We start from the raw sequence: 21401 nt of genomic DNA on the forward strand, positions 1-21401 counted from the left end.
GAATCTCTGTTTTCTCTTTGACCAGCACTAATGTATGCCAGTATCTTTGGTAATGTCTCAGCAATTATCCAAAGACTTTATTCTGGAACAGCAAGGTATCACATGCAAATGCTTCGAGTCAAGGAATTCATACGCTTTCATCAGATTCCCAATCCTCTCCGTCAGAGACTGGAGGAATACTTCCAACATGCCTGGACGTACACAAATGGAATAGATATGAACATGGTATGTACAACGGATCTGTTCGTTGGTGAGATTCTTTTTGAGTAGGCAGAACTGTGGTTGACAAAACCTATAAGTAGTGGAACAGAGGATTATCTGTGACAACTGGAAGCAGTTGACTAGTTGTCAATGTGCTATTAATAAACACAGGAAGATATATGGAACACAGCTATTGCTGTTAATGCTTGGCACCGTTGGTAAATTAGAATTCTGCAACTGAGATTAAATTGAGTGAAATAATAAGATAAAACTTGTGATTTAAGGTTGAAAGAAACATACATATGGTAATCATGATTAGGAATACTCTATCAGAATTCTGAAGTTTCAAAATAATCGTTTTCCTATATATAACCTACATGACTAAATATTGATGGGACTGAAGCTTTCATTCAATGTGCACAAGTTCTTTAACTGTTTGGAAAGTAACCTGTGAGTGATCCAATCAGAAACCCAGTCAGTACTGTCAAACGTTAATTATAGCTCCCTGTGCTTCACCGTATCAATACAAATAGTATTTGAAGGTGTAAATTTAAGTAGAATAACAACATTGAAGATATTATGATCGTATTTTATTGCCGATACCACATTAGCTACAATAGAAATCTCCTGGTGTTTTGATGCCTGCCTCAAAATTATCGGCAATATGGCACTTAATAGTCTTACAAGTATATGAAATCCTTATTACTTTAGGTGTTAAGTAGCTGACAGGTTAAGGATAATTTTGTAAATATGTCAAGATAATTTTCACTTCCATCACACGTGGAAACAAACAAATGCCTGTAATTTTTGTAAATCAGCTCACATTTTTTAATAAATTGATGCGAGAAGCCAGCACATGATCAGCAGTTTTGAAACAGGGCCATATGAGAGCAGTGCCTATGCATCCCACTTTCCAATCTAACAAAACCCACTTCCCTGGAGAGCACAGATATTCTGCAGTTGTGATCATTCCTGTCCCTGGACACGCGTTCAAGTTGGCAGGATTTATTTTTATAGTGCACAGCTGTAACTTATTAAAATATGCACTGAATGGTCAATCGTTTGGCAACATTTGCAGCCTTTTTATTTAAACTGTAGCATTTTAGGCCCAAAATAAACAGTAAATCTCCTTCATTAAACAGATTGAGGTTGAGGTTCCACTGCATAATATTTGCAATCCTTTGGTAACATCTTTAAGCGAAATTGTGCTATGATCTACTTTAACATAAGTGCTAATTTATTTATTAGTGAAAAAGGTAAACAAAATTCAAACAAATCTATTAACATGTGTTACAAGTATTACATTTGTGTGGTGTTTTCATTCCCAGTGGAGTTTTTAATCCCAGAGTTATTTAACAGCTGTTCAAACACATAATGCAAGAACTTTTCCGTTTCTAAATTCTTAGATATCAGTTGCAAAAGTACCAAAGGATATTTCCTCTGATATAAAAATAAAGTACTGCAGAGGCTAGAAATCAGAAATCAAAACAGAAAGTGCTGTAAAAACTCAGCAAGTCTGGCAGCATCCGTGGGGGGAGAAACAGAGGTCAGAATTCTTTGGCTGCTCATGTCGACGGGATCTTCTGGTCCCGCAATGGCGCACCCTGCCACGGGTTTCCCGGTGGCGTAGGGTGCAGTCACTGGGAAATCCCATTGACAGCAATAGCACCAGAAGATCCCGCCACTGGCGAACAGCATGCCACCTCCCGCCGTGAGAAACATGCAGCGGGTGGACCAGAAAATTCCCCCCCCACACTCCCCAACCCCCCACAGAGTTAATGTTCCAAGTTCACATGACTCTTCTTCAGAGTGAAAACTGACTCTCTCAATAGATGCTGCCAGGCCTGCTGAGTTTTTCAAGCATCTTCTGTTTTATTTCAGATATCTCCTTTCAGTTTGACGAATATGTAAGATTTTATTCATCATGTTTGAAGTCCCAATGTTAAGATGCATCAGAGTGAAAACAAAAGCAATGTGAATTATTTCTTGTACTTATAAAAGCTTATCTCTTCCTTATCTGCTTCACAACTTCATGCTTGGAATAACTCAACCAACCCCCTCTGGTAAGAACAGGAGGTACATGTCATTGCTGTTTACAAGTGTGAAAACGCATTATTGTTATTTTTGCAGCTATTTGGGTATTTTCTAAGTTTAATTTGTGGGATTTCTGCATGGGCCAGTAGTTAGGTAATGAATTATAAAGAAAGGGGGTAAGCTGAATTGTGGGAGAAAAGCATAAGACATCGATAAGAGAAGCAAACTACAACTTTACATATACCTTAATAATTGGTTGTAATTTCTTTCATGTGCATATGATTACATTGCGTAGATTTCCTGGTAAACATTTTTATCTTCACTTTAGGACTGTGGACAAGTTGCCTTGCTTTGTTAATGTGATTTATTTTCCATGTCTGAGTATTTTAAGTTCAAACCATGTGCATGACAGCATTACAAGGATTAACTGCAATTTTCTAGCCTCTAAAACATTGCACAGTTGTCAGATTTGTATGTATTTGAGCAAATTGCTACTGCTTGACATGCTCAAACATCATTATCATAAAATCTGAGAGCTCTTATTGCAAAAAAATGAAAGAATATGGAAATCCAGATTACATATGTGTAATGTAGAGGGAAGTCTCCACTAGAGTCAGTAGAATGTATGGTGTTATGTATTACAATTACTGGATGTTAAGTTGATGGAAGTAAGCTACAACTTACAAGCTACAACATGAAGGAAAGCAGCAGCAATTTACTGCATTTCCAGTCAAAAGTAAACAATTGAAATTTCTCCTTTGACATACAGTATGCTATGAGAAGAAATGTATATTAATTTTATATTTAATTGCAACATTCACTTTTAAGAGTGCTATTTTAAAAAAGATATTATGTGCAGCGGATTTATTTTCCACAGCTTAAATATGTTCTGAATGGCTAAGGGACTTTTGGGAATGGCTAAGGGATTTTTGGGAATGGCTAAGGGATTTTGTGGTCAGCAATGAAGGATCCATTCAGTATGCATACAACTGCTCAAAGACTTTACATTGGGCTTTTAGTTGATAAATTAATACCTGTGGGGCAGAATTTTGTGGTCCCCCATCAGTGGTTTTGCAGGCAGTGGAGGAATGAGGGCGGGGAGAGTGCAAAGTGGGAGTGAGGAAGGTGGGAGGGATGGGAGGAGGTCAGCAACAGGAGGGAAGCCAGGAAGTAAACCTACGTGCTAGGCCGGGAAAGCCAGGGGGGCAGGGGGAACGTGGGGGGAGGGGAGGTGTGGGGGGGGGGGGAGCGGTGACTTCAGTATTTATAGATCCATTTCAGCATGACATCCTCTGGAGGCGATCTGCGGTGTGTGAGCAAGACAAGCAACAAAAGCCTGTCACTTCAAAAAATCAGATGGTATAACCCCCAATGAGACATGCAGAAGTATAAATTATAATAATTAATTAAAAGGAAAACCATGTACAGAAGGCAAATAGAGAGAGAAAGATGGGATAAAGAGAGATAAAGAAAACAGAGAAGGTGAAAAAATATTAATTTTTACTTTTAAAAAATATTTCTAATAATTAAAACCAGATGGAATGGGGTTTCATACTTGTAATAGCTCAGTGCCAGTGTGGTTGTTTGCAGACTATTCCCATTTTAAAATGCGGGCCAAAGTTTATTTTTTGCACAGTGGTCTCGATATCCAAGAGGAATGAATGGGCAGTAATAGCAGAATACAAATTGAAGTTGCGAACTTTATTGATCCTAGATTACTTTGTATGTGAAACAGTTATTGATGGTGCTTTGGCTTTTACTTGGTATCACTTGCTGATTTACCTTGTTTTTCCTTTTGTTCTTTGTAACCATGATATAGCTCACACCATGGGGCAAGGTTCAGCTCGGTTTTTCAAAAAAATGAGACAGGAATATCTGTTTTAAATTATATTATGAAACTTTATGTTTAAACTTTGTCTAATTAGTACACTTCATTTATATATTCTTCCCTTTCAGCATAATTATCCAATTTCTATTAAACATGGAACTTAGTTTTAGATTTACTCATATAAGCAATTATCTAATGTTATCCATGCCGGCATAATGAATGTGTCTTATAGATTTCAGAAGGATGGAGGCTTCAGTTCATATTTAAGTAAAGTGAGGAAAAGATTGCATGTGACTATTGCCACCATTTAAGCAAAAAGGAGAAGGCGTCATTCTTGGTGAAACTGCATTTAAGAGTTCAGGGATATTGAGAAAGTTCTCACAAATTCACGGTAATTTATATTAACCAGAATCAGGCTTCCACAAGGCAGAATTTTATCAGGAGTGCAAGTGGTGGTGCAGGTGCTAATATTTATTTCTGTTTACTTCATCACAGTACAGATGTAAGTAGCCTTTCTATATTGTGCTGTGCATTTTCTTCACTTAGTTAAATAAACAGCATTCTATCATGTTTTAGTTAAAGACAGTTGTTTTGAAGATATTTTCTGCAAAACCCAACCACTATCTTCTTCTTCTAAGTATTGAATTTCAAGTGACAGTCCAGACTACTTTAACCCATGAAACTGACTTTCAGCAATGACATGTGCTTCTCTCTGACTATCTCAACCAGCACTTAACCTTGGAAGAGAAACAGAAGTAATCACCATTGATCCACTCGCTATGTCTACAGTTCTAGCTGCTGTACTATAGCATTCAGTGAAGGTACAGGTCGAGTATCCTCCATCCATAAATCCGAAAACCGAACACATCCGAAAGCCACACTATTTTTTAAGCCTTATCCACCTTTAGCATGAGAAATCTAGTTGACCGCCAGCATTATTTACCTTGCAATTTTTGTGGTGAACATGTCAAAAAGAAACTTGTTATCACATAGAATCTTTACAGTACAGAAGGAAGCTGTTTGGCCCATCGAGTCTGCACCAACCACAATCCCATCCAGGCCCTATTCCTGTAACCCTCATTTACCTTGTTAATCCCCCTGACATTAGGGTAAATTTAGCATGGCCAATCAACCTAACCCACACATCTTTGGACTGTGGGAGGAAACCGGAGCACCCGGAGGAAACCCACGCAGACACGGGGAGAATGTGCAAACTCCACTCAGACAGTCACCCAAGGCTGGAATTGAACCCAGGTTCCTGGCACTGTGAGGCAGCAGTGCTAACCACTGTGCCACCATGCCACCCCATACCCTGTATTTATTCTTCCATGATACATCTTACTTTTCTAGCCATTTACTTGCGACTATAGGCTATCATAATGTAAGTTTAGATGCAGTATCTGAAAACCGAAATCATCTGTAAACCGAAATGCAATCAGCCCTGACGATTTCAAATATAGGATCCTTGACCTGTAGTATTATCATCGGTACTGCAGTGTAAACTATCAGCAACAAAGCTTCCGGCTAGGGCCAGTAGGAAAACCTTACCCTAGTTTTTTACAGACTGGAATTGTTTTTGAATATCTGTGACTTGTCCATCAGTAATCCAAGTAATTCAATAGCACATGTCAATGACTGCAGAGCAAACTTGATATGCTGCAGTCTTTATTTTTCACAATAGGTTTGTCAAGTGGTAAGCTGAACTTTCTTTTTGAATGACAAAGTGTTGTACATTTTTTTTATTCCATGTACAGGATAAGGCTTCAGTTAAATGGTTGCTGCACCAAGTCAGGGAGATTACATATTTTGGTGGGAGTAGGAGAAAACAGTCGGTGGTTTTATGCACACTTATCATCTTGCAAACTATCCTGTTCTTTCCTCGAGCTGTCCGAGTGTAACAGGCACTGAGATGAGTTAGGGAAACAGAAAGTCTGGTGGGACTGTAAATTGGTACCAAATGGGAAAGCAAGTTTCTGTTGTCATATTAGTACAGCGAAAAGAAATAGCCCTATTGTTTGCATTACAAATGATATTTTTACCTTTAGTTGGTCATCCTATTGTCTAATTGAGAAGAACATCATAGAACCATAGAACATTACAGCACAGAAACAAGCCTTTTGGCCCTTCTTGGCTGTGCCGAACCATTTTTCTGCCTAGTCCCACTGACCTGCACCTGGACCATATCCCTCCACACCCCTCTCATCCATGTACCTGTCCAAGTTTATCTTAAATGTTAAAAGTGAGCCCACATTCAACACTTCATCTGGCAGCTCATTCCACACTCCCACCACTCTCTGTGTGAAGAAGTCCCCCCTAATATTCCCTTTAAACTTTCCCCCCTTCACCCTTAATCCATGTCCTCTAGTTTTTTTCTCCCCTAGCCTCAGTGAAAAAAGCCTGCTTGCATTCATTCTATCTATACCCATCATAATTTTATACACCTCTATCAAATCTCCCCTCATTCTTCTACACTCCAGGGAATAAAGTCCCAACCTATTCAATCTCTCTCTGTAACTCAGCTTCTCAAGTCCCGGCAACATCCTTGTAAACCTTCTCTGCACTCTTTCAACCTTATTAATATCCTTCCTGTAATTAGGTGACCAAAACTGCACACAATACTGTAAATTCGGCCTCACCAATGTCTTATACAACCTCACCATAACATTCCAACTCTTATACTCAATACTTTGATTTATAAAGGCCAATGTACAGAATCTTGAAATCTTTTTTTACAAATATATTTAAAACTGTACTGTAATTTGTCTATAAATTGTTTGACAATGGAGTCAGACACAATACTGAAATCAAGCCAAATTAGTTTCTACCTTCTGGGGCCATGCCTACAGGGCAGTTATCTGATTCCAAATGGCTAAGATTTTGTGATCAGTGAATTGATGACAATTGATTGATCTCAAGTATACACCAAGGCTCAACCCTGTTTAGACCCCGACCACACAACAAAACTTGGGGGCAGCGAGTAAAAGACCCAGCGACCCTTAAAAAGAAGATACAGGGCTGGCAAGAAAAGAGATCCTCGAAGGAAGGGTAAAAGAAAAACGATTAATGTTCACCAAAATGTCAGAACATCATTGGAGTAGCAGATACAAGCTGAGACACAGACTCAGAGACTGGACAGTAGTGAGCAAAGGCCCGAAGCAGAAAGTGGCAGCACAGAAGCAGGAACAATTCCTGGGCATGGAATCCATATTACCACTCCCAGAGTAATTTCAGAGTGCAGAAAGCTCGCAACAGCACCAGAACTGGGACAACTAGTTTTAAAAGATTCACAAGGTACAGAACTGTTCCATGATTACACAAACATTTCAGCACCCATCAAAATTTTATGTTAGAGTGGGACACATTTAATAAATAAAGTGAAGTCCAGGGGACAGCATAGATTTGTTCATTAACAATCTTTATAGGTTGGCAGGGAACAATGAATATGGAATCTTAAAGGATTAACTGATTCATGACAGAATTATAGTCAGGGTCCGAGATGAAGCTTTATCAGATCTCTTACAAACAAGACAGGAATTAACACTAGTAAAAGCAATGCAGATGCCGAGGCAAATAGAACTCTGAATAGAATCTGAATCTGCGGGCGGCATGGTGGCACAACTTTTAGCACTGCTGCCTCACAGCACCAGGGACCCGGGTTCAATTCCAGCCTCGGTCACTGTGTGGAGTTTATACATTCTCCCCGTGTCTGCGTGGTTTTCCTCCGAGTGCTCCGGTTTCCTCCCAGAGTCCAAAGATGTGCGGGTTAGGTGGATTGGCCATGCTAAATTTCTTCTTAGTGTCAGGGGGACTAGCTAGGGTAAATGCATAAGGTTATGAGGATAGGGCTTGGGTGGGATTGTGGTTGGTGCAGACACGATGGACTGAATGGCCTCCTTCTGCAATGTAGGATTCTATGATTTGTTCACAGGGAAGGATAGGTCCCAATGTGAAGATCAAATGAGACTAATTCAGTTTGTAGATGATAAAAGGGAAAGCTGCCTAAGCCCAGCAAAATGTGGAAAAGTGTGCAGATGCCATTTTGAAATGTTTTCAGTGCGGTGGGGGCAAACCACATTAGCACAAAGAATGTCCAGAAGAGTACCAGAACTGTGGAAAAGTAGACCATTTCAAAACTGTTTGTCACTCGAAAACAACATGTATAAAGAAGGAGAAAATTTTAAACTGTAGTGACATACAAGAAGTGGAACAACTACAAGCAAAGGAACAAGCCTTCGGTGGTAAATATTTGCTGAAAACAAGTATTGGAGTATTAAACTCGAAGGGGAATGGACAGCCCAGCGAAGTTGAACTAGACACAGAAGCAAGGGTTTTTGTTTTATCAGATGAAGTCAAATGGCTCAAACAGATTGCACTGCAACCCTCATCTATCAAATTACAAGGCTTTGGGGGGACAACTTTAAAAGTCAAAGGCCAAAATCATGGCAAAGCTCAAATCTCGAGACCAAGGAATCTTTGAACTTCTCTATGCCATTCAAAATCTCGAGTGCTCTCTACCAAGCAGAAAGTCATGCCTAATACTGAAATTAATCTCTAAAATGTACAGAGTTGCTAATGAAAACTACAGCAGTACATTTTGAAATGAATTTCCAAAGTTGTTTACAGGGCCAAGGAAGCTAAAGACCGAGTACCATAACACCATATGAGCTGATGCTAAACCAATTTGCTTCTTTACATAAAGGAACATCCCTCACTTATTCTTCAATAGACTCAAGGTGAAATTGAGGAGATGCAACAGCAAGGAGTTGTCCCACTGGTTACCATACCAACAATAATGGTGTTCATGAATGGTCACTGTCCCAAAGCCAAATGGCTCTATAATCTCCATGGATTTAACTCAGTTAAACAAATCAGTCGAATGTGAGGTCCAACCAAAGAACAAAGAACAAAGAACAGTCCAGCACAGGAAACAGGCCCTTCGGCCCTCCAAGCCTGTGCCGCTCCTTGGTCCAACTAGACCAATCGTTTCACAGTGGGGCTTCACAGTGGATGAGAGCCTTGCCATACTAGTCAAAAGAATTTTACCTGCCAAATTGGTTCTGAACAGTGAATCATGGCAGTTACCTCTATACAAAGAATTCAGATTGTTGACCACTCTTAGAATGCCATTCGGTCGTTACTGTTCAAATTGATTGCCCTTTGGTTTGCCAGCTCTAAAGATTTTCCAGGGAACAATATCTTACACTATAGAGGACATGGGGGCAGTAATATGCCAAATGGCTGTTATACTTATACAAGGCTCTACAAGTGAAGAGCATGATCACAGAATCAGAGCAGTTCTGAGAGTCTTCCAGTATGCAGGCCTAACAGTGAATGAGAAGCCTGAGTTCGCCAAATCTATGATCAAATTACTAGATCACATAGTGTAAACCACTGGAATCACAGTTGATCCACAAAAAACAAAAGTAATCAGAGTATTTCCACAACTGAGGAACATAACTGAGCTTCAAAGGTTCCTTGGGATGCTCAACCAAGTAGGCACATTCCTATCAGATTTAACAGAGGCCAACGAACCCTTGAGACAGCAATGGAGACAGGGTCAACAGTGGTGCTGGAATGTGAATCAGCAAAATGCTTTCGAAAGGAATAAACAACTTTTAATGTCTTTTGAAATCTTGGCACATTATGACCCAGAATTACTGACCATAGTAGCAGTAGATGCATTGTCTACAAGTCTGAGGGCAGTTTTTATTCAAGTGCACAGAGATGTGTAGCCCAGTCTACTATATCTCTAGATAACTATCAGAAACAGAACAATGATACACCATGATAGAAAAAGAAGCATTGGCAGCAACAAGGCCATATAAAACATTTTCAGACTTCAAAATTGAAATAGACAATAAGCCCCTAGATACCCACCTGAACATGAAAAAAATTTCAAAGATGCGGCCCAGAATCCAATGATTCAGACTAAGATTGATAAGATATGACTCCTGCACAGGGTATGTGCAAGGGAAGAATCAACAGCAGACACACTGTCACGAGTACCATCAGTAGGAACCAAACAAGAGAATTTATACTTCACTAGATGGTTGAAACACTTACGTCCTTAATCACTCAGCACTTACCAGCTACTATAAAAAAGTGGCAGGAAATAAAACAAGCCCAGCAATAAGATGAAGAATGTCTTCAAGTCTGAGAACATTGTCTGGAAGGGTAGCCAGATTGTATCCCCACTACAACAAAAACAGAAAATGCTGGAAAATCTCAGCAGGTCTGACAGCATCTGTGGAGAGAGAATAGAGTAAGAAGTTTAACAACACCAGGTTAAAGTCCAACAGGTTTATTTGGGACCAAATAAACCTGTTGGACTTTAACCTGGTGTTGTTGAACTTCTTACTGTGTTTACCCCAGTCCAACGCCGGCATCTCCACATCATGAGAGAGAATAGAGCCAACATTTCGAGACTGGATGACCCTACATCATCCAGACTTGAAACATTGGCTCTATTCTCTCTCCACAGATGCTGTCAGCCCTGCTGAGATTTTCCAGCATTGTCTGTTTTTGTTTCAGATTCCAGCATCCGCAGTATTTTGCTTTTATCGAGGATGTGAATATGTTAGAATAAAGACTTGGGTGGGGGGAAGGGGGGAGATGTAAAATAAAGTATTAACATCAAAAGCATGCAGGGTGCTGATATAATAATGGTGTTAGATCACCTGACTGAGATGTAAGAGATTTGGAAAGAGAAATTCCAATCTTGTGTACAGGTCCAAATATGCTGCAAATGGCTTTGAGAAACTAGAGGAGTGAGCAGAGTATTTTTAGAGAATAGAAAATCCCCAAAACCCCTTTCTAGTCCCTGAACACTTAACAAAACAGTGTGGCTTTCATCTTCCCCAACATTATTTTCATTTCAGCTTAAATTATAGGGGATCTCGGGCACACAGCAACAGTGAAGTCAACGTGCAGAGTAAAGAGCATGAACACATTGAAGAAATCTCACAGAAGCAAACTAGGATGTGAAAAGCATTGATTATCCATCACTAGTTATAAAATCATAGAATTCCTACAGTGTAGAAAGAGCCCATTTGGCCCATCGAGTCTCCACTGACTCTCCCACAGAACATCTTACCCTATCCCCACAACCCCACATATTTACCCAACTAATCCCCCTAACTTGCACATCTTGGGACATGAGGGGGCAATTTAGCATGGCCAATCCACTTAACCGACACATCTTGGGATACTAGGGGGCAACTTAGCATGGCCAATCCCCCTAACCTGCACATCTTTGGACTGTGGAAGGAAACCGGAGGAAACCCACACAGACATGCAGAGAATGTGCAAACTCCATAAGGCTAGAATCAAGCCTGGGTCCTGGCACTGTGAGGCAGCAGTGCTAGCCACTGTGCCAGCTAAATAAAGATTGGGATTAAGGTAAATATCACAGACAAGCATTTAAAAAATATCTTATTTAAAAATCTGTGGGATTTTTATCATGGATTGGAGAAACTTGATGTTCTACAAATGTAAAATTAGCTTTTCAAAGCTAAAGAGACAGTTAAACAATAATTTTGACTTGATGCACCATTAAAAACTTGCTCATATCTTTTTAAATGTTTTAAGGTTTTTTATGGTGAAACTAACAGCATAAAAAATGGGAATCCACAACAAATAAAGTGATATATATCTGCAAGGATTTCAACAAGACAGTCTGCAGAGGAACAGGGAATAACTTCAAGGTTTCCGGATTTAACTGCACATATGTGGATGCCAGGAGATGCTGTCAGTTTTACTGAGTAATGACAGCAAACACTGACAGTTGTGCCATCTTTAGAACCACAAATTCCATGCCAGTGTGTTTGACAGTAACACATTATTGTTTAGCCAGGATGATATCTGCAGCAGGAATTGAGTTGGCGCTTACACAGAACAAAAGACAAAGTAGTTCAGATGCTGGAAATCCAAACATAAAAATGGAAAAAGCTGGAAAGAATCAGCAGGGTAGGAAGCATCAGTGGAATAACTTATTGACATCACAGATTTTAGTCAATTCCTCAGGTCAGCAGAGGAACTGACCAAGACCTAAATGTTTGGAAAAATCTCCAGTGCACCCATTGTTGTGTGCATTCCCTCCACCTGAATGAGGTGGCCTGAGATTCCCCTGATGTTGGACTATGGGCCTCATTCAGTTGGAACTGGCAAGGTACAAACAATGTTGTTGTGTCCTTCAAGTAACTTTGGGGAGGGGGCAGGAGATCAGAGGCTGGGAGCTGGGAGACTAGAGAGTGTGAAGGAGATTCAGAAAAGGACACCAGGGGGCGATCTTACCAAAAGCACTCGAAGTCTCGAACAAGCGTGAAATCGAGAGAGTTTCAGATCTTGGGGGCAATTCATCCAAAACAAATTCAAAATGTCAACCTCGCAAAAAAACTGGAGTAAATCCTGTTGTTTTTTTTCAGCGGGAATTTTACAAAGAATCTCCCATACTGCACTCCAGAGTGCACTAGCGTGAATCCCGTTGAAAATAAATGGGTTGGGAGAAGCCAGCAGCATAGCATTGAGTGGGCCACTGTGCACGTGCCGATCTGTTAGCGCTGGGTTCAGCATGATCGCTAGCCCCCCCCCGAAGTGTCTGGGTCCAGCCCAGACCATCCCCCCACCCCCCTCCACTCCCAGCCCGCTTCAATCTCTCCCCCGCCCCGCAACCCCGATTTCCTCACCCACCAGCAGTCCCAACTCCCTCCTCCCCCCCGCAGCCCCGACCCCCACCCACAGGCTGACCTCCCCCCCCCACACCACGATGCCCAGCCCCTATCGCTGGCCTCCCTCCCTCTGTCACTGATCGCAGTGCCGAGTGGCAACAGGACCTCCCACCCCCACCGATTGCCCCAGAAGCACGGCCCCCATTAGGCCCTGCCCCATTAGGCCCCACCCCCTTGGCACAGCCTGACGCCAGGTGGGCAGTGCCACGTTGCCCTTTGGGCATTGGCTTGGCTGGTGCTGCCAGGCTAGCAGTGCCCAGTCAGCACCCTCCCCGTCACCCGACCCTCTTGGGGGGCCTCGATTGCCCCCCTTCACTCCAGTGGGGTCAGGCCACCAGCTCCTGCAAGTGGGGAGCTCTACTAAACCCCACTGGAGTGAACTATTCCTGGCGGGGGGTGGGGCGCATGGGGAGACTCCAGCAGGCCCATAGATTTCAGTCTCAGGCCTGCTAATGGGATTTAAAATATATGGTAATTAGTATTACCATAATTTATGTAGCTCAGCGCCAATTTCTGGTGTGGAGCTGGTGGTGCCGAAAATCCAGCTGCCTGAGTCTCACGGAGGCCGTGGCGCCCTGCGAGGAGCCTGTGAAACAGCCTGCGCTGCGCTGCAAAAGCAGCGGAACGTAAATGTTAGAATCGCCTCCCTGGTTTTTCGGCACGGCTACAAGTCCAATCTTATGCCACTCTGTGCAATAAATAACGCGCAATCTGTTTCCCGCCAGCAGGGGGAGGGGGCAGGGCCTAAGCTTGCTGGAAAGTTGGCAGCTCACGCTAGAGGGTGCTATCGCACATGTGCAGATTTCTCCATCCTGTTGCACAAAACAAAGAGATCTGTCAGTTCCCTCCATGCCGCCCCCCCGGATAGCACCTCCATCCCCCACACGATTGCTGGCCTTCTTGGCCAATTGGCCCACCATCCCCCCCCCCCCCCCCCCCCGCCACTCCCCCACCCCCAATGGGCCCGTCCAATTTCCTTGCCCCAGCCCAGCCTGATTGATCGCCGCCCCCTCCAGTCAATCGCCGGTTGCAGAGTACGCAGCTTCTCCCCACCCGCTTCGCCTTAGGCCTCAACCCCATCCACCCCTTCCCTTCAGCCATTCCCTCATGCCCTTCCCCTTTGGCACTGCCCAGTGTCCAGTGGGAACTGCCAGTGCCAAGCTGGCAGTGCCAGAGTGCCTGGTGGGCAGTGCCAGCTGCCAGATTCCCCATTGATGGGGACCATATGTGATCCTCGTCAGTAAGGACCTTCACCGATGAGGCCACTAAGGCAAGTGAGCCCCGATGATTGCGCCCCGGGCTCACTAACAATATTTAAGCCCATATTTAAATGGATCTAAATATTATAATCAGCTCGCTGGATATCCGTGCCCGGTAAGATCGCAAATGGCAAGAAATCGGGCATGAACCTGATTTTCCACCTTTCGATCTTACCAGCCCACCCCACCCATGGACCAGCGGGATGAAGATCATCCCCCCAGGGGTTGGGAGGTCAGAATCAAGGATAGATAAAAAGCCAAGGAGGGGTATAAATAGTTAGTTTGGAGGGAGCATTGGAAATTGAGGGGAGTCAGGTAGAGAATGCCAGCTCATCCCAGTTCCACATTCAGGAGGAAAAAACATTCATAAACTTACCATTTTAGATAGCAGGTGGTTCCACATTCTTGCTTTACTGAGTGCGGCAAATGCCGTTCTGCTCGGCAGAATCTTTCATGGAGCAGGAAATGAGGGGGAAGCAGGATTCAGCAGGAGGCAAAATGTCAACTTCCCAATGGTGAGCTGAAAGTCGGTTATTAAGTTGGCAGCTTATTGAAAGCGGATAATGTTTCCCAATAGTAAGTCCTCTTTTTAACACATTAGCAAGTCATGAATACTCATTAAAGCATAACTCCACCAGCTTAAAGTGTGTACCCTCAGAATAAGTATGCAACAAATGAGAAGTCAAGATGTGGAGATGCCAGCGTTGGACTGGGGTAAGCACAGTAAGAAGTCTAACAACACCAGGTTAAAGTCCAACAGGTTTATTTGGTAGCAAACGCCACTAGCTTTCGGAGCGTTGCTCCTTCGTCAGGTGGAGCAGGCCTCCCACTTCACCTGACAAAGGAGCAGCATGCTCCAAAAGCTAGTGACGTTTGCTACCAAATAAACCTGTTGGACTTTAACCTGGTGTTGTTAGACTTCTTACTGCAAATGAGAAGCACAGGCCTTCAGAATCACAACTTTTAAAGGTGACGGCCAGTAGGCAAAGTAGACCTCCAGGTGGATTCGGAGTGATTAGGAGCTGATTTTCTTGTCTGGGAAGATGTGTTGAACCAGAGGAGAGGAGGCTTGATATATTGAGGTTGGGTGCTGGCTGGAAAAAGGGAAAGGACCGTGGTTGACCAAGGGAGAGAGGGAGGGAGTTGGCTGTGAAAGGGAAATGGGAAGGTTGACAGATGAAGGAAGGGAGGTCACAGCCCTTTGAAGGTTCATGAGGATCAGAGACAGGAAGCTGGACCAAATAGGGATGCTCAATGCCTATAGGTGGTAGTTCAAACATGAATTTGGGGAAATCAAGGGTTAATACTGAGTTGGTCAATGGTGAGGTCCTGACATTGAGTGTAACAGAGAACAGGACAAGGATGATGGAGGGAGGGTTGAGGATGGCAGATGGCTAGTCGATGGTAATGGGGGAGAAGTTCCAATGTGCTGGGGAGTTGACCAGTGGTGATGGGGATAGATGATCTAGGATCAATGATAGTTGGTCGAGAGTGATTGGGGGAGGATGAGCCGAGGGTCACCAAAGACAGTATAAGGTTGATGCAGCAACACACCAGACAGGCTCGTGATACCGTCATTGCATCCAGTTTCCAACTAGACTGAGATCACTTCACTATAGTTAAGAAAGCCCACCAATACCTCTACTTTCTCAGAAGACTGAGGAAATTTGGCTTGTCAGCTACGACTCTCACCAACTTTCACAGATACACTATAGAAAGCATTCTTTCTAATTGTATCACAACTTGGTATGGCTCCTGCTCTGCCCAAGACCGCAAGGAACTACAAAAGGTCGTGAATGTAGCCCAATCCATCACACAAACCAGCCTCCCATCCATTGACTCTGTCTACACTTCCCGCTGCCTCGATAAAGCAGCCAGCATAATTAAGGACCCCATGCACCCCGGACATTCTCTCTTCCACCTTCTTCCGTCGGGAAAAATATACAAAAGTCTGAGGTCACGTACCAACCGACTCAAGAATAGCTTCTTCCCTGCTGCTGTCAGACTTTTGAATGAACTTACCTTGCATTACGTTGACCTTTCTCTAAGCCCTAGCTATGACTGTAACACTACATTCTGCACTCTCTCATTTCCTTCTCTATGAACGGTATGCTTTGTATAGCATGCAAGAAACAGTACTTTTCACTGTATGTTAATACATGTGACAATAATAAATCAAATCAAAATCAAATCATGAAATGTCACTGTAAGAATGCCAGCATTTTCAGGGGTTAGAAAATCCTCACCAGCAGCTGGATGATCGGGAGTGGATAACTGTCTCGGTGCTATTTAAATATGACACCAAGATCTTCAACCCTCTGAACTAATGGCAGGGCTGGTGACTTACTGCCCAACCCCGTCAGATTGGCCAGAGTCCCTCTCCTCTGTGAATCTAATTGGCTGACCACTGCATGATTTCACATGGCCAGCAGCTCTGCCCCAGAGCAGATGTGCTGCACTTTTCCATTCCTGCCATGGGATCCTCGACACGAGACATTCCTGACCATTGTTTCAGGGCTAACTGACCTTGTGACGGGTCCTCCAACAATGTGCAAAGAGCAAAATGCCTGTTTTACTGTTGGCGTGGTGTTCCTTCCATTGCCAGTTCTTTTGGTCTGAAAGACTTCCTGCCTGCCCTATTGGCAATTTGATTTTAGGTCTCTTATTGCCAGAATTTATAGATTATTGATTCTATTACAGTTGCTGCCTGATCTGCTGAGCATTTTCCAGCTTTGTGCAGTTTGCTGCTTTGCACCCAAAATCTCATTTAATTCACAGAATCACAGAAATGTTACAAAGCTACAGGAGGCCATTTGGCCCATTGGGCCCTATTTTACCATTTTGATTCGAAGTGCTGGGCGGACTTGAAACTGGGAGTGTTTCAGATCCGACTTTTAGACCCGTTCTGAGGCGCCCCCATACACACTCTGCCTGAAAAATATCAGCAATTCCGGATCACGCTGCAGAAGCCTGTGGGCGGGGCTTAATGCGCTAAAATTCCTGCAGCTCTGATTGGCACCTCCAACTGCGCATGCGCAAAAAAACTGATAGAATGCTGCTCCCCTGCCACATCCCTCCTGGGCCGGATAATGCCTCCCCCTGCCCCACAGACATTGCCCCACCGCCACAACATTACTGACCCCCTTATCCCCTCATCCTCTCTGCCGCCCAGACTGATCGTGGGCCCCTCCCTACCTTCTCCCCCCCCCCCCCCACTTCCACTAATCTCAGGCAGAGTGGCAGCGGACTCCCCCTTCCCTCTCAGTGATATCAGGCAGAGAGGCAGCAGACCCTCCCATTCCCCTCACTGATCTCAGGCAGAGGACCCCCCCCCCGCGATCTCAAGCAGAGGGCCATCGGACGCTTGGCACTTACCTCCTCACTAACCGGAACGCCCAAATCAAACATTTGTGGAGCATGTCTGTTTTGCATCGATTCTGGATGGGCGAACTCGGTGGTAAAGGGGGAAGTGCCGGTAAGGTTGGGCTTGCAGCCCATTAAGTCAATTTAAATGCATGCAAATGCATTTAAATGGCCATTGCGTCCGTTTAAGGCGCGGTCCCAATCACGGCCATATTCGGGCCTTGGTAGCGGGAGAATTGACGCCTAGGTGGGCGCGGATCGCACTACTCACCTCACACCTGACTTTACCAAGTTTTCGCGCCCAAAAACGGGCACAATGCGGTGGTAAAATCAGGCCCATTGTGTCTGGATTGACTCTCTGAATGAGCAATTTAACTTGTGCTATTCCCTGTAACTCTGCACATTCTTCTTTACCAGATAAGAGTCTAATTCCCTTTTGAGTGCCTCGATTGAACTGTCTCCACCATGCTTTCAGGCAATGCATTCCAGACCTTAACTGCATGAATTTTTTTCTCATATCACTGTTGCTACTTTTGGCAGTTACTTTAAATCTGTACCCTCTCATTGTCAACCTTTCATGAATGGGAATAGCTTCTCCCTATCTACTCTGTCCAGACCCCACATGATTCTAAATACTTCTATCAAATCTCCTCTCAACCTTCTCTTCAAGGAAGACAGTCCCAACTTCTCCAGTTTATTTTCTTAACTAAATTGCCTCATGCCTGGCATCTTTCTCATGAATCTTTTTGCTCTCTCTCCAATGCCTTCACATCTTTCCTAAAGTGTCGTACCCAAAACTGCAATACTCAAGCTGAGACCAAACTCGTGAGTAATACAAGCTCAATACAACTTCCTTGCTCTTATACTTTATGCCACTATTATTAAAGTCCAGGGTGCTACATGCTCGATTAACTACTCTCTCAACCTGTACTGCTACATTCAATGATTTCATAGAATCATAGAATCCCTACAGTGCAGAAGGAGGCCATTCAGCCTATCGAGTCTGCACCAACCACAATCCCAACCAGGCCTTATTCCCATCCCCCACATATTTACCTTGCTAATCCCCCTGACACTAGGGTCAATTTAGCATGGCCAATCAACCTAACCCGCACATCTTGGACCGTGGGAGGAAACCGGAATCCCCGGAGGAAACCCATGCAGACACAGGGAGAGCATGCAAACTCAACACAGACAGTGACCCGAGGCCGGAATTGAACAGGGGTCCCTGGCACTGTGAGGCAGCAGTGTTAACCACTGTTCCACCATGCCGCCTCCAACATATACACCCAGTTTCCTGAGCTCCTACACCTCCTTTCGAGTTCTACCCTTTAGTTTATATTGTCTTGCCATGTTCTTTGTGCCAAAATGAATTACTTATCATTTTTCTGCATTGAACTTTATTTTGCCACCTGGCTATCCATTCTAGCAACTTATCTATGTCCTTTTGAAGTTCTAAACTATCCTCCTCATGGTTCAGGATGCTTCCAACTTTTGTATCATTACCTTTTGAAAAGGTACATTTCTCTGTTACCTCTTCAAAATACTTCAGGAAGTTTGTTAATTATGATTTTCCCTTAACAAGTCTGTACATGCTTTTCTTAATTAATCTGTACTTGTATGTGTCACTGTTAATTTTGTCCCGATTATTATTTCTAGAAATTTCCCACCACCAAAGTGAAACTGACTGACCTGTAGTTGCTGGGCTTTACTTTATTTTTGAACAAGAACGTAACATTTGCAATTCTCCAGTCTACTGGCATCACCCTGAGCCTCAGAAAGAATGGAAACTATGGCCAGTGCCCCTGCAATTTCCACTCTCACTTCCCTCAGTATCCTTGGATGCATCTTATCTGGTCCTGAAGCTTTATCAACTTTGAGTGTACACAGCCTATCCAATACCTCCTCCTTGTCAATTTTAAATCCTTCTAGTGTATTAATTGCCTCCTCTTTCTTCAAGGCTTGCATAGCATATTTTTGCTTGGTAAAAACAAATGCAAAGTATTAGTTTAATACTCAGTTATGCCCTCTGTCTCCATGCATAAATCCTCTTTTTTGATCCCTAGTTGGGCCTGCTCCTCCTCTTACTATTTACATGCCTGTATCACCTTTTTACTATTTATATGCTATTCAATGACTGCCTGACAGAAAAACCAAATGCTGAATGTGGTTTTAGATTGTATATGTAGGAACGCACCAAGAAGTGAGAAGGGTTAGATGATGTGTATTGAGATTTTCTGATTAGCCCTACTTTTTAGTAATGCAGGATTTAGTTATGCAAGGACTAACCATGCATTTATTACCAGTAGCATATTTTATTGTTTTATTTATTTTAGAAATTATATTCTGACGTTTGATATACTGGATAAGACATATCTCAACAGTCCTTTGGCTGGTTATGGTTGGAAAGAATCTGCATTATACAAGTTATATGCGAATAAAGTTGTCATCAAATTATGCCAATTCCATAACCACCAATATAAAGTAATTTATTAGTGTATCCATATAGGCAACCATATATTTCTGTTACTCAGTCATTCCACCAAGCAAAAATCACAGTGCATGGATATTTGATGGTGACTGAGCAAATACTCCCCTTAGATCAATTTCATCCTTAACAAGATTGACTCACTGTATTTACATTGGACGTAGCGGAGAAACACATTAATTTATATTTCTCACCTGGATCAATTACTGATAATATCAGACATTTTAAAAGCCAAGATGGAGTTTGTGTCCTGAAAATGGAAAGCTCTTCCTAAACAAAGAGATCGGTAACAGACATGCACATTATGCACCCAGCAACTGAGCATCATGCTTTCAGCCACTGACCATCTTCGTTTAGTGAAGCAGCTGTTATTATTATATTTCCGACTGTAGATGCCTCTGAAATTAAACAGGATTGATTCCTTTCATTATCTCACCCAATGTTTCTGCAGTACATGGTCCTGTATAGCAATATGACATTGAACAATTTTGAAAATAAACGAAAATGGACAGAAACGAAACTAAAGCAGAAAAAAAAAGAGACGAAAGAGATTAAAAATGTAACTTGCCAAAACAAAAAATCTTCCAGGAATATTGCAGACTAGATAGGAAGAGATTTGAAAAAATGAATGTGAAGGTTGCAGCTGTTCACATGGAAACATGGCAACTAGTACTATTTATAACTCTTGTGTATAAGGCTATTAACACAAGCTGTCTGGGATTTTGTGATGAATTTTTATACAGTTTAGGACTGACTAATGTTTTTTTTTCAACTATTCTATACTGTATAGAGCAACTTAATATCAGTATCAATGTTTTAGAATTCATTGACTAATATAAATTCTCAAAAAATAAATTGCATTGTAAACCTAACAATGTACACAGTCAGGACCATAATGAAAGGGTTATCGCCATAAATGTGCCACTTTTGCATTCACATCAAACAGATATATAATGAGACAGCAGTCCTTCCCCAAGCCTATCATTTCCTGACCATTAGAAAATGTATCTATTTTATTTAGAGTTTAATTTCGTATTATTCGTATTAAATTCAAGATGAGAGGTCACACGACACCAGGTTATAGTCCAACAGGTTTATTTGAAATCACAAACTTTCGGAGCGCTACTCCTTCGTCAGATGACTCCTTCACCTGACGAAGGAACAGGGCTCCAAATGCTTGTGATTTCAAATAAACCTGTTGGACTATAACCTGGTGTCGTGTGACTTCTCGTCTTGTCCACCCCAGTCTAACACCGGCATCTCCACATCATATTAAATTCAAAACAATCTCTGCAGTGTTGCTATTGTAAAGTTGTATGAAGGCAGAATTATTTTGCATGTGATGTGCCTTTTGGTCAATAGATCTGTTGCTCCTGGTAAAGTAAGCCTATTATGAATAAAATCTGTTCAGTGATAAACGATGCATTTTGTGCCATCTGGTGGCTGAACAGCGTTGAACAAAAATCCAGAACCATTTTTTCTATCATTGTGGCTGTCTCCTG

At 42.6% G+C, this 21401-nt stretch overlaps 1 protein-coding gene across 1 annotated transcript in view; it reads left to right on the forward strand.

Annotated features, from left to right (window-relative positions):
* Positions 1 to 21401, forward strand: part of kcnh7b (potassium channel, voltage gated eag related subfamily H, member 7b) — a 443308-nt gene that overhangs the window by 370459 nt on the left and 51448 nt on the right. Inside the window, exon 11 of the mRNA XM_078227700.1 lies at positions 26 to 225. Coding sequence (XP_078083826.1) covers positions 26 to 225 — 200 coding nt within the window. The remainder of the gene's footprint in view (positions 1 to 25; positions 226 to 21401) is intronic.

This window comes from Mustelus asterias, chromosome 14 (genome assembly GCF_964213995.1).
Source record: "Mustelus asterias chromosome 14, sMusAst1.hap1.1, whole genome shotgun sequence".
NCBI lineage: Eukaryota > Metazoa > Chordata > Chondrichthyes > Carcharhiniformes > Triakidae > Mustelus > Mustelus asterias.